Source organism: Dreissena polymorpha, chromosome 8 (assembly GCF_020536995.1).
Source record: "Dreissena polymorpha isolate Duluth1 chromosome 8, UMN_Dpol_1.0, whole genome shotgun sequence".
Taxonomy (NCBI): domain Eukaryota; kingdom Metazoa; phylum Mollusca; class Bivalvia; order Myida; family Dreissenidae; genus Dreissena; species Dreissena polymorpha.
Window position 1 is genome coordinate 79125973 of NC_068362.1, and position 12901 is coordinate 79138873.

The following is a 12901-nucleotide window of genomic DNA, read 5'->3' on the forward strand; positions in this document are numbered from 1 at the left end:
AATGCCTTGTCTGGTTGCCATGTGTGTATTTGCAGGCCGGCCCGTCCATGCGGTAGCGACCTGCAGTGAGGATACTGATGTCTGTCTGGCACTCTTGTATTGTATCCTTGCCCCCAGATGTCTGTCTGGCACTCTTGTATTGTATCCTTGCCCCCAGATGTCTGTCTGGCACTCTTGTATTGTATCCTTGCCCCCAGATGTCTGTCTGGCACTCTTGTATTGTATCCTTGCCCCCAGATGTCTGTCTGGCACTCTTGTATTGTATCCTTGCCCCCAGATGTCTGTCTGGCACTCTTGTATTGTATCCTTGCCCCCAGTGAGGATACAGATGTCTGTCTGGCGCTCTTGTATTGTATCCTTGCCCCCAGTCTGGCACTCTTGTATTGTATCCTTGCCCCCAGTGAGGATACAGATGTCTGTCTGGCACTCTTGTATTGTATCCTTGCCCCCAGTGAGGATACTGATGTCTGTCTGGCACTCTTGTATGGTATCCTTGCCCCCAGTCTGGCACTCTTGTATTGTATCCTTGCCCCCAGATGTCTGTCTGGCACTCTTGTATTGTATCCTTGCCCCCAGTCTGGCACTCTTGTATTGTATCCTTGCCCCCAGTCTGGCACTCTTGTATTGTATCCTTGCCCCCAGATGTCTGTCTGGCACTCTTGTATTGTATCCTTTCCCCCAGTCTGGCACTCTTGTATTGTATCCTTGCCCCCAGATGTCTGTCTGGCACTCTTGTATTGTATCCTTGCCCCCAGATGTCTGTCTGGCACTCTTGTATTGTATCCTTGCCCCCAGTCTGGCACTCTTGTATTGTATCCTTGCCCCCAGATGTCTGTCTGGCACTCTTGTATTGTATCCTTGCCCCCAGTCTGGCACTCTTGTATTGTATCCTTGCCCCCAGTCTGGCACTCTTGTATTGTATCCTTGCCCCCAGTCTGGCACTCTTGTATTGTATCCTTGCCCCCAGATGTCTGTCTGGCACTCTTGTATTGTATCCTTGCCCCCAGTCTGGCACTCTTGTATAGTATCCTTGCCCCCAGTCTGGCACTCTTGTATTGTATCCTTGCCCCCAGATGTCTGTCTGGCACTCTTGTATTGTATCCTTGCCCCCAGTCTGGCACTCTTGTATTGTATCCTTGCCCCCACTTGAAGCAGGGTAATAGTTGCCTATGCTATTTTAACCCTTTACCACTTAGATGCGTATTTTAACACATTTGTAGTCCCTTAGAAAGTTACATTTAATGAAATACCTTTCCTACGAAATTAAAGTTTTAATGGCTTCATTTCCAACCCTTAGATACTGAAGAACAGCAAACAGCATAAAACCTGAACAGACTGAGTTACTCCCAGGCTGTTCTGGTTTTATGCTGGTTGCAAAAGCCATTTTCACTTTGCTTCTTATGGCGGAAAGGGTTAATGTTTGCAGATGAAAATGCTCTCAATAACTTCAGTAACGATGGAGGTTTTGTGCATTTTTGTTTGCTGGTAGCTTGCATGCAGTGCCTGGTTGGGAATGCATTGGGGCCAGTGGGGTCAAGGTTATTGTTGCTACAAGTAGAATAATCCATTCCCACTCAAAAGAAAAGTGGACATGGCTATGTGCAAACAGCGAATTACTCGCAGTCTGTTCAGGTTTTATCCTGTTTGCTGCTCATCAGTGTCTAGCCTTTAAAACTTGAAACTAGTAAGAAAGTTCTTTAATTAAATTTGATATTCTAAGTGACTACAGATGCGTTAAAATACCTATCTAAGTGGATAATTGCATCTGCTCAATAACTTTAGTCTGAATGAGGGCAAAACACTGTAATTTTCTGTGTAGGTAGTTAACCCATTTATGCCTAGCGTCTAGAAAAAAGGCCTTGGCAAACAGCATAGACCCAGATGAGACGCCGCACCATCAGGGTCTGCGCTGTTTGCTCAAAGGAATTTCTGTAAAAAATATTCTAATTATAGAAATAAATATACTAGGCATCCCTAATTTTGGAAATAAATAGATCCAATTTAAAAGGATGGGAGAGTCCACTAGGCATAAATGGGTTAATATGCATAATATCGGATCATGCTGTATCGGATTAACTTTTGTCACCATGACAATAGCCCAAACATGTTCAATACATCCTTGATAGTGTTTCTTGAATCATTTAAACACACTTTGCATTGTGTTAATGCATGCCTTTGTTTGTGTGTGTGTGACAGTGAGTGCATGCATATTATGTCGCCCCATTAATGCAAAAAGGTACCATGCGCAATTCAAATTCAATTTCACATGGTACCTTTTTGCGCCAAGGGGGCGATTTGTCTCTCATATAAAATGATTTATTCTGACAATAAAAATGGTGCGTTTGTGAACTATTTACACTTGTGTACATCAAAAAACAATTCTGAACGAGTGTACCATGTATATCATATGTTATATAATCAATGGTTTATGTATGCAAATGTAAATGTTAATTGTGTCTATGTAAATGTCAAACATGGTAAAATAAATGAGAACAAAAAATCCTTGACAGTGTATGTAGATGAGGACTGTGTAACCCAGCTGAAGGTGTGTCACAAACTGACCAGCCACATCTCCAGTGTGCAGTGCCTGGCAGTGTGTGACTCGGGGAAAGTCACAGGCAGGGCACCAGCTGACATGAAGTTGATCTTCAGTGGAGGAGGGAGGGCCCAGCTCAAAGTATGCAGAGTGCAATTGGGTGGGAACAAGCACAACCCGTCTTCAGTCTGTAGGAATCAGACTGACCCTCAACTGTTAGATATTGGCACAGACGTTCATTCTATTGTTGAGTGTAAAAAAGCTTCAGAAGAGTTACGTAGTGCTGCTGTGGGTGAAGTTCAGGGTGGCCCAGCATGTGACCAGAAAGGAGACTGTGATACATGGAGACTTGCAGTGGACGCTGGGAAGAGTCAGCAGTGTCCAGTCACCTATGAGAGCTTATGTGGCCTTCACCTGAACAATCTGACAAGGAGGGCCAAAAAACCATGGCGATACCCAGTAGAGAACTCTGACCCAGAAACCAGACTTATGGACCTCTGTGTGGTGACCTTGCAAGGGTCAAGGGCATTGTTTATTGTCTGTGCTGCGTGTTCTGATGGGATTGTTAGGTATTTAACCCATTTATGCCTAGTGGATTCTCCCATCCTTCTAAATCTTATCAATTTATTTCCTAAATTAGGGATGTCTAGTTTATTTATTTCTATATTTAGAAAATTCTTACAGAAATTCCTTTAAGCAAACAACGCAGACCCTGATGAGACGACACATGATGCAGCGTCTCATCTGGGTCTACGCTGTTTGCCAAGGCCATTTTTATAGACCCTAGGCATCAATGGGTTAAAACATTGTTATATTTTCAATAATGGTTTAGGAATTGTAATCCTTTTCATTTCATGCTAAAATAAAATGCATGTAATAGCAATTTTACTTAAAAGCCTCTACAACAGCTCAGATATTAATATAGAACATTTTAATTGTGGTTCACATGTTTTTAGCTCACCTGTCACGAAGTGACATGGTGAGCTTATGTGACCGTGTGATGTCCAGCGTCCGTTGTGTGTGCGTGCGTGCGTCTGGCAACAATTTGTTTGTTTAGACAGTAGAGGTCACAGTTTTCATCCAATCTTTATGAAATTTAGTAAGAATGTTTATCTTGATGAAATCTGGGTTGGGATTGTATTTGGGTCATCTGGGGTCAAAAACTAGGTCACTAGGTCAAAAACTAGGTCACATAATAGGTCAAATAATAGAAAAACCTTGTGTAGACAATAGAGGTCGCAGTTTTCATTCAATTTTTATGAAATTTGGTCAGAATGTTTATCTTGATGAAATCTGGGTTGGGAATTTATTTGGGTCATCTGGGGTCAAAAACTAGGTCACTAGGTCAAATAATTGAAAAACCATCAACAATTTGTTTGTTTAGACAGTAGAGGTCACAGTTTTCATCCAATGTTTATGAAATTTGGTCAGAATATTTATCTTGATGGAATCTGGCTTGGGAATGTATTTGGGTCATCTGGGGTAAAAAACTAGGTCACTAGGTCAAAAACTAGGTCAAACAATAGAAAAACCTTGTGTAGACAATAGTGGTCGTAGTTTTCATTCAATCTTTATGAAATGTGGTCAGAATGTTTATCTTGATGAAATCTGTGTAAGGATTGTATTTGGGTCATCTGAGGTCAAAAACTAGGTCACTAGGTCAAATAATAGAAAAACCATCAACAATTTGTTTGTGTAGCCAGTATAGGTCACAGTTTTCATCCAATCTTTATGAAATTTGGTCAGAATGTTTATCTTGATGAAATCTGTATTGGGATTGTATTTGGGTCATCTGAGGTCAAAAACTAGGTCACAAGGTCAAATAATAGAAAAACCGTCAACAATTTGTTTGTGTAGACAGTATAGGTCACAGTTTTCATCCAATCTTTATGAAATTTAGTCAGAATGTTTATCTTGATGAAATCTGGGTTGGGATTGTATTTGGGTCATCTGGGGTCAAAAACTAGGTCACTAGGTCAAAAACTAGGTCACAAGGTGAACTAATAGAAAAACCTTTATAAACAATAGAGGTCGCAGTTTTCATCCAATCTTTATGAAATTTGGTCAGAATGTTTATCTTGATGAAATCTGGGTTGGGATTGTATTTGGGTCATCTTGGGTTAAAAACTAGGTCACTAGGTCAAACAATAGAAAAACCTTGTGTAGACAATAGAGGTCGCAGTTTTCATCCAATCTTTATGAAATGTGGTCAGAATGTTTATCTTGATGAAATCTGTGTTGGGATTGTTTTTGGGTCATCTGAGGTCAAAAACTAGGTCACTAGGTCAAATAATAGAAAAACCGTCAACAATTTGTTTGTGTAGACAGTATAGGTCACAGTTTTCATCCAATCTTTATGAAATTTGGTCAAAATGTTTATCTTGATGAAATCTGTGTTGGGATTGTATTTGGGTCATCTGAGGTCAAAAACTAGGTCACAAGGTCAAATAATAGAAAAACCGTCAACAATTTGTTTGTGTAGACAGTATAGGTCACAGTTTTCATCCAATCTTTATGAAATTTGGTCAGAATGTTTATCTTGATGAAATCTGGGTTTGGATTGTATTTGGGTCATCTGGGGTCAAAAACTAGGTCACTAGGTCAAAAACTAGGTCACAAGGTGAAATAATAGAAAAACCTTTTATAGACAATAGAGGTCGCAGTTTTCATCCAATCTTTATGAAATTCGGTCAGAATGTTTATCCTGATGAAATCTGGGTTGGGATTGTATTTGGGTCATCTTGGGTTAAAAACTAGGTCACTAGGTCAAATAATAGAAAAACTTTGTGTAGACAATAGAGGTCACAGTTTTCATCCAATCTTCATGAAATTTGGTCAGAATGTTTGTCTTGATGAAATCTGGGTTGGGATTGTATTTGGGTCACCTGGGGTCAAAAACTAGGTCAATAGGTCAAATATTAGAAAAAAAACTTGTGTAGACAATAGAAGTCACAGTTTTCATCCAATCTTTATGAAATTTGGTCAGAATGTTTATCATGATGAAAACTGGGTTGATATTGTATTTGGTTAGTCAGGTGAGCGATTCAGGGCCATCATGGCCCTCTTGTTATTTCTTATGTTCTTGTTTCAGGTTAATATTGTTTGATGAAGATGAAAAAGAAATGTCAGTGATAGCTACGTCCATGTGTACAGAACATTGCATTCTTAAAATTGTGCACCTGACAATACCTTTTGTGCCAGTTGGGGACCAGGTAGGTATGGGGAGAAGCCTGCAAAGGGAGGTGGTGTTGACTGCAGCCACTGACGGCAGGGTCACATTCTGGGACATCACAGATGTATGCCATCTTGTATGCAGGAGCAGAACTGTGGGTCGCAATTGTGGAGATGAGGATGAGGAAAGTGATACATATGATGATGAAGTGCAAACAGAATCTTCTTGCGAAAGTCACAGACATGATGTCAACAGTGCACATTCTAAACATGTTTTTGAAGAAAATAAACTCAAAGGAAATAATGTAGCTAAGGATATTTTGGAAGCGGACGTCAATGCAGGAAAGGGATTAGCAGGAGTGAATGTTGGAGGTGACGTCTTGAGGAAGTGTTGTAGCATTCAACTCCATCAGTCTGGGATCAACAGTCTGTATGTTCAACACATGGCAGGTAGGTGCCTTTATCACTTAGATTTTATTTGTGTATTTTATTTGTGTAGTCCCTAAGAAAGTTATATTTAATTTTAGACCTTGCTTACTAGATTCAAGTTTGTAACGCTTCATCTCCAAACCTTATATACTGATAAGCAGCAAACAGCGTAAAACCTGAACAGACTGCCATTTTCACGTTGCTTCTAAGTGGGAAAGGGTTAACTTCTACAGGGACAATACTAACTTGTATGTTTGCTATATTACAGAGAATCGTTATATAGTGCTTACGGGTGGTGACGACAACGCCATCAGAGTCACTGCAGTTTCCATGGATACTTCAGACACTGTCACAAGAGTACACACAGACAAACTGGGAGGACATATTAATCCTCATAGCGCACAAGTCACTGGTAAATACTTATATGTCTGTGTAAGATAGTTGTGAAGTTCTTAACACTGTTCAACGCTAAGATATATTGATAACCAATCTGTATTTCATATCCCTAACATTTGTTAATGCTGCTCTAGTTTAACATGTATGGTACATTGAGTTCCATGCCTAGATGTAGTTTTATGCTTACATTAAATTCTATCCAAACATGTACTTCTATGTCAAGGTTTAGTTGTATGCCTACATATTTTTCTATCCAAACATGTTATTCTATGTCAAGGTATAGTTTTATGCCTACATTTAGTTCTATCCAAACATGTATTTCTATGTCAAGTTATAGTTTTATGCCTACATTTAGTTCCATCCAAACATGTATTTTCTATGTCAAGGTATAGTTTTATGCCTACATTTAGTTCCATCCAAACATGTATTTTCTATGTCAAGTTATAGTTTTATGCCTACATTTAGTTCTATCCAAACATGTACTTCTATGTCAAGTTATAGTTTTACGCCTACATTTAGTTCTCTCCCTTTATGAAATTATATCATAACCTAGTGCTGTATGTGACTCGTATTATTACTTAACTTTCAGGTGTATGTTTGTTAGACAAGGACCACGTCCTGAGTGCCTCTATAGACCAGAGACTGTGCATCTGGAAGATGGTGCAGTCTGCAGACACTATCGGGGTAGGCCATAACAACTAGTGAACACAGAGTAGCCATTTGGTCCTCCAATCAGATATATACAATATACTAATGTTATATCAAAATTTAAAGTGTAGATCAAAGCAACTAAGCAACTAGTGATTGCATGGGAGGGGGACTTCTCTCTTGGTGATACACTTATGAATCGTCAATTGAGTCATGTTCTGAAAAAATTGGGCCTATGCATGTGCTTAAAGTGTCGTCCCAGATTAGCCTGTGCGGTCTGCACGGGCTAATCAGCGACGACACTATCCGCTTTTATGACATTTTTCGTTTAAATGAAGTCTCTTAGCAAAAATCCAATTTAGGCGGAAAGTGTCGTCCCCGATTAGCCTGTGCGGACTGCACAGGCTTATCTGGGACGACACTTTACTCACATGCATTATGCCCATTTTTTTCAGAACGCACCTCAATTAACAGGTTATTCCATATCAACCAGTGATTGCAGGGGAGCTACTTTGTCCCCAATTCAGTGGTATTCTTATGTATTATTAATATTGGGGAAGATCATATCAACTTTCATGCAGGCGGGTCTTACTTTCCAAATCATTGACATTCTTATCTTTTTATGCCCCTGGATTGAATGATCGGGGGTATATTGTTTTTGGCCTGTCTTTCTGTCACTCGTCATTCTGTCCCAAAACTTTAACCTTGGTTAAAGTTTTGCGATAACTTTTGCAATATTGTAGATAGCAACTTGATATTTGGCACGCATGTGTATCTCATGGAGCTGCACATTTTGAGTGGTGGAAGGTCAAGGTCATCATTCAAGGTCAAAGGTCTAATATATGGCTTCAAAGTGGCGCAATATGGGGCATTGTGTTTCTGACAAACACATCTCTTGTTGTTTTTTTCAAATATCTGGGTATATTATAATAAATAATGATTGCAGGGAACCTAATTCTTCCCTATAAATCAAATTTCAGGGTAGGACTAGTAACTAGTGATTGCTTTGGGGCGGGGATACACTTTCCCCCAATCAGTGGTATTTTTATGTTATTTTACATAGCAGGAAAAAGGCATATCTACTAGTGATTGCAGTGAGCTACTCTGTCCCCCAATCAATGATATACTTATATATTATCAAATATCAGGGTAGGGCATTTCAAAAGTTGCCCTTTTAATCACTCTATAAAGTACACTTCTCTTTACAGTTGCAGCTTGTGTGCGCTCAGTTGACCTCAGTGTCTGATGTTGCCAATATCAGTACATCGATAGACAGGTAAATAATGATGTGATGTCAATAAAAACAAGCAAATTCATTGAATTAATATCCCCCACCAAAAATGGATGTTGTCGCTGACAGAGTGAGTGAAAGACAGACAACACCAATTTTATATCCCTCCGCCTTTGTGAGGGGTAATAACAGTGTCAAAGTGTTACACATTGTTCCCATCATTCTGCCAAGTTGTAATGCTGGTCAACTTTGTAGTCAATATAATCAATCTAAATTTAAACAAGTTTCATCAAAGTCTGCCAAGTAGATAAGAAGGAGAAGTCCTAAGAAAAAAACCACTGATGCACGCTCTGATGGATGACAGACACAGCATCCTTAATGACAGACACAGCATCCTAAATGACAGACACAGCATCCTTAATGACAGACACAGTATCCTTAATGACAGACACAGCATCCTTAATGACAGACACAGCATCCTTAATGACAGACACAGCATCCTTAATGACAGACACAGCATCCTTAATGACAGACACAGTATCCTTAATGACAGACACAGTATCCTTAATGACAGACACAGTATCCTTAATGACAGACAGTATCTTATGACAGCATCCTTAATGACAGACACAGTATCCTTAATGACAGACACAGTATCCTTAATGACAGACACAGTATCCTTAATGACAGACATAGTATCCTTAATGACAGACACAGTATCCTTAATGACAGACACAGTATCCTTAATGCATTCCATGGGCACCATGTGCTTAGGTGAGCTAAAAACCTTGTTACCACTGCAGAGGCCAAATTTATGACTCAATCTTGATGAAACTTGGTAGGAATGTAGGAATGTATATCTTGACAATATCTAGGTTAAGTTTGAATCTGATCAGGTGCATCCACAAAACTTGTCACCATATTGTGACTTGGTCTTGGTGAACCTTTGTCGGAATGTTCATCAAAATGAAGGCCATTTTTTAATCTGGGGCAAGGTCAAGTGATTTCAAAAACTAATTAATCTGGCCAACTCTACAAAAATGGGTGTTTTTAGCTCACCTGAGCACAACGTGCTCATGGTGAGCTTATGTGATCACCTTTTGTCCGTCGTGCGCCGTCAACATTTGCCTTGTTAACACTCTAGATGCCACATTTATTGTCCAATCTTCATGAAATTTAGTCAGAAGATTGTTCTCAATGATATCTTGGATGATTTAAAAAATGGTTACATTTGCTTGAAAAACATGGCTGCCAAGGGGTGGGTCATTTTTCCTTATATGGCTATTGTAAAATCTTGTTAACACTCTATAGGCCACATTTATTGTCTGATCTTCATGAAATTTGGTCAGAATATTCATCCCAATAATATCTTGAACTAGTTCGAAAATGATGCCGGTTGGTTAAAAAACATGGCCGCCAAGGGGCGGGGCATTTTTCCTTATATGGCTATAGTAAAACCTTGTTAACACAATAGAGGCCACATTTTTTTCCGATCTTCATGAAACTTGCTCAGAAGATTTGTCCCAATGGTATCTTGGATGCATTTGAAAATGGTAACCTTTGCTTGAAAAACATGGCTGCCAAGGGGCGGGGCATTTTTCCTTATTTGGCTCTATATGGCTATATTAAATCTTGTTAACACTCTAGAGGCCACATTTATTGTCCAATTTTCATGAAACTTGGTCAAAAGATGCATCCCAATTATATCTTGAAAGAGATCGAAAATGATGCCGGTTGGTTGAAAAACATAGCAGCCAGGGGGCGGGGCATTTTTACCTTATATGGCTATAGTTAAACCTTGTTAACACTCTAGAGGCCAAATTTATTTTCGGATCTTACGGAAACTTGGTCAGAAGATTTGTCCCAATGATATTTTGGATGCGTTTGAAAATGGTAACCTTTGCTTGAAAAACATGGCTGCCAAGGGGCGAGGCATTTTTCCTTATATGGCTATATATGGCTATAGTAAAATCTTGTTAATACTCTAGAGGCCACATTTATTGTCCAATCTTCATGAAACTTGGTCAGAAGATTTATCCCAATAATATCTTGGACAGGTTCAAAAATGATGCCCTTTGTTTGAAAAACATGGCCACCAGGGGTGGGGCATTTTTCCTTATATGGCTTTAGTAAAACCTTGTTAACACTCTAGAGGCCACATTTATTGTCCAATCTTCATTAAATTTGATCAGAAGATTGGTCTCAATGATATCTTGGATGAGTTCGAAAATAATTATGTTTGCATGAAAAACATGGCTTCCAAGGGGCGGGGCATTTTTCCTAATATGGCTATAGTAAAATCTTGTTAACACTCTAGAGGCCACATTTACTGTTCGATCTTCATGAAACTTGGTCAGAAGATTCATCCAGATAATATCTTGGAAGAGGGGGCGGGGCATTTTTCCTTATATGGCTATAGTATAACCTTGTTAACACTCTAGAGGCCACATTTATTTTCCGATCTTCATGAAACAAGGTCAGAAGATATGTCCCAATAATATCTTGTTATCTCAGGTGAGCGACTTTGGGCCTTTCAGGCCCTCTTGTTTATAAAATAAGCTTCTATGTAGTTTCTATTCCTTATATACATATATCTCGGACTTTGTAATTACTGGAGGCGTTTGCAAGGTTATAATGGACAGTGAATGTCACAACCAAAACAAAGACCTACATAGAGGCAGTGCTTGAACAGTGCTGAAGGTTAAAGATTACTAATGTCTTCCTGATTTCTCAGCATAAATGCAAAACACTTAAGGTTTAGGAAATCATGTCTGTAAAAAAGACACTAAGAGTGGTTAAGTAAGTTATGTAAATCTACAATGAATATGTTTCATTACCAGCTTTTTCCATGAAGCCTGCTTGATGTTAATGTTATTGGTGCCAAAATGCATGCTGTGTTTGCAATGAAAAAATAGTATCATGATGCTGAAACATGATTAAGTTTAAGAATTAAAAAAAATCTGTTTTTTATAAATTTGAATGAACAAATATATTGGCACCTTAATATTTTTTAGCTCACCTGAGCACAACGTGCGGCGTCAACATTTCCCTTGTTAGCACTCTAGAGGCCACATTTGTTGTCCAATCTTCATGAAATTAGGTCAGAAGATTGGTCTCGATGATATCTTGGATGATTTCGAAAATGGTTACGTTTGCTTAAAAAACCTTATTAACACTCTAGAGGCCACATTTATTGTCCGATCATCATGAAACTTGGTCAGACGATTTGTCCGAATGATATCTTAGATGAGTTTGAAAATGGTTCCGGTTTGTGGAAAAAACATGGCCGCCAAGGGGGCGTGGCATTTTTCTTAATATAGCTATAGTAAAACCTTGTTAACACTCTAGAAGCCATATTTATTGTCCGATCATCATTAAGCTTGGTCAGAAGATTTGTCCCAATGATATCTTGGACAAGTTCGAAAATGGTTCCAGTTGCTTGAAAAACATGGCGGCGGGGCATTTTTCCTTATATGGACTTATGACTCTTCATGAAACTTTGTCAGAATATTTGTTTAAATGATATCTTTGATGTGTATGAAAATGGTTCTGGTCTGTTGAAAATCGTGGCTGCCAGGGTGTTCACTAGTCATGAAAGTTGGTAAGAACATTTTGTTCTAATGACATCTTGGGCTGCAAAGAACAGGCCAGTCTCTTTGAATCTCAGGTGAGCGACTTAAGGCCTTTCAAGCCCTCTTGTTTAACTAAGGTGAGCGATTTTGGGTCATCATAGCCCTCATGAGAATATCATATTTGAACAAACAATTATGGTGTTATTCTACAAAGACACGTGGTTTTGCTATACACAATGGCGTGTTACGTTTCAGTGAGACCACGCACGTGCTGGTCAGCGGCATGGGGCTAGAACTGTTCAGACTGCAACGAGGTGACATGAGCAAGGTCTCGACAACAGCAAATGCTAGCAACATTATATCCGAATGATATGTAGTAGACGTTTTAATAAAACTAGAATTAATTCAATTTGGTGAGTTATTCTGATTAACAAGGGCACCATCGTTCCACATTTTACCAGTACTATGGTGAAAGTTTGAGGGCAAATCTTTTTCTGTGATTATGGATAGTAATAGCAAGGACCATTGAACCTTTATTAATTGTCAAGTGTTTGCTTTAACCCATGGCTAATACAGTAGACTCTGCCAATACCGGACTCTCTGAATACCGGAACTCTCCCGATTCCGAACGGTCGGGCTAGTCTCGTATTTTCTCCTTCTATTTCTTTGTTAAAAAAATGTTGAATAAACCGAACTCTCTCAAAACCGGAAACCGATATCTTAATGAATTTGGTCATTTTCAACGTAAAATACATTGAGTACACCGGACGGTCCAAATTCTCAAGATGCCCGAGGCGTGAAAATTACAATACCTGGTAAGCACAGCTGATTTAGAATTAGATGGATTTAAAATGCATTTTAAAAACAGAAAAGAATTCTCAGTACGTAAATCAGGCGGGATATGTCTCGCTGTTAAAA

General features: G+C 39.1%; 1 protein-coding gene across 17 annotated transcripts in view; it reads left to right on the forward strand.

The window, feature by feature from the left end:
• Positions 1-12392, forward strand: part of LOC127841131 (WD repeat-containing protein 6-like) — a 29013-nt gene extending 16621 nt beyond the window's left edge. For 8 of the 17 annotated variants that reach the window (XM_052369698.1, XM_052369697.1, XM_052369702.1 and 5 more), the window contains 7 exons: positions 36-221; positions 2520-3105; positions 5628-6157; positions 6405-6548; positions 7122-7216; positions 8389-8456; positions 12239-12392. In XM_052369698.1, the coding sequence (XP_052225658.1) occupies positions 36-221; positions 2520-3105; positions 5628-6157; positions 6405-6548; positions 7122-7216; positions 8389-8456; positions 12239-12353 (1724 nt within the window). In that variant the 3' untranslated portion in view covers positions 12354-12392. Of the gene's footprint in view, positions 1-35; positions 222-367; positions 488-2519; positions 3106-5627; positions 6158-6404; positions 6549-7121; positions 7217-8388; positions 8457-12238 lie in introns of all 17 variants that reach the window. The other 9 variants (XM_052369700.1, XM_052369704.1, XM_052369707.1 and 6 more) reach the window with 3 other exon arrangements.
• The last annotated feature ends 509 nt before the right edge of the window (positions 12393-12901 follow it).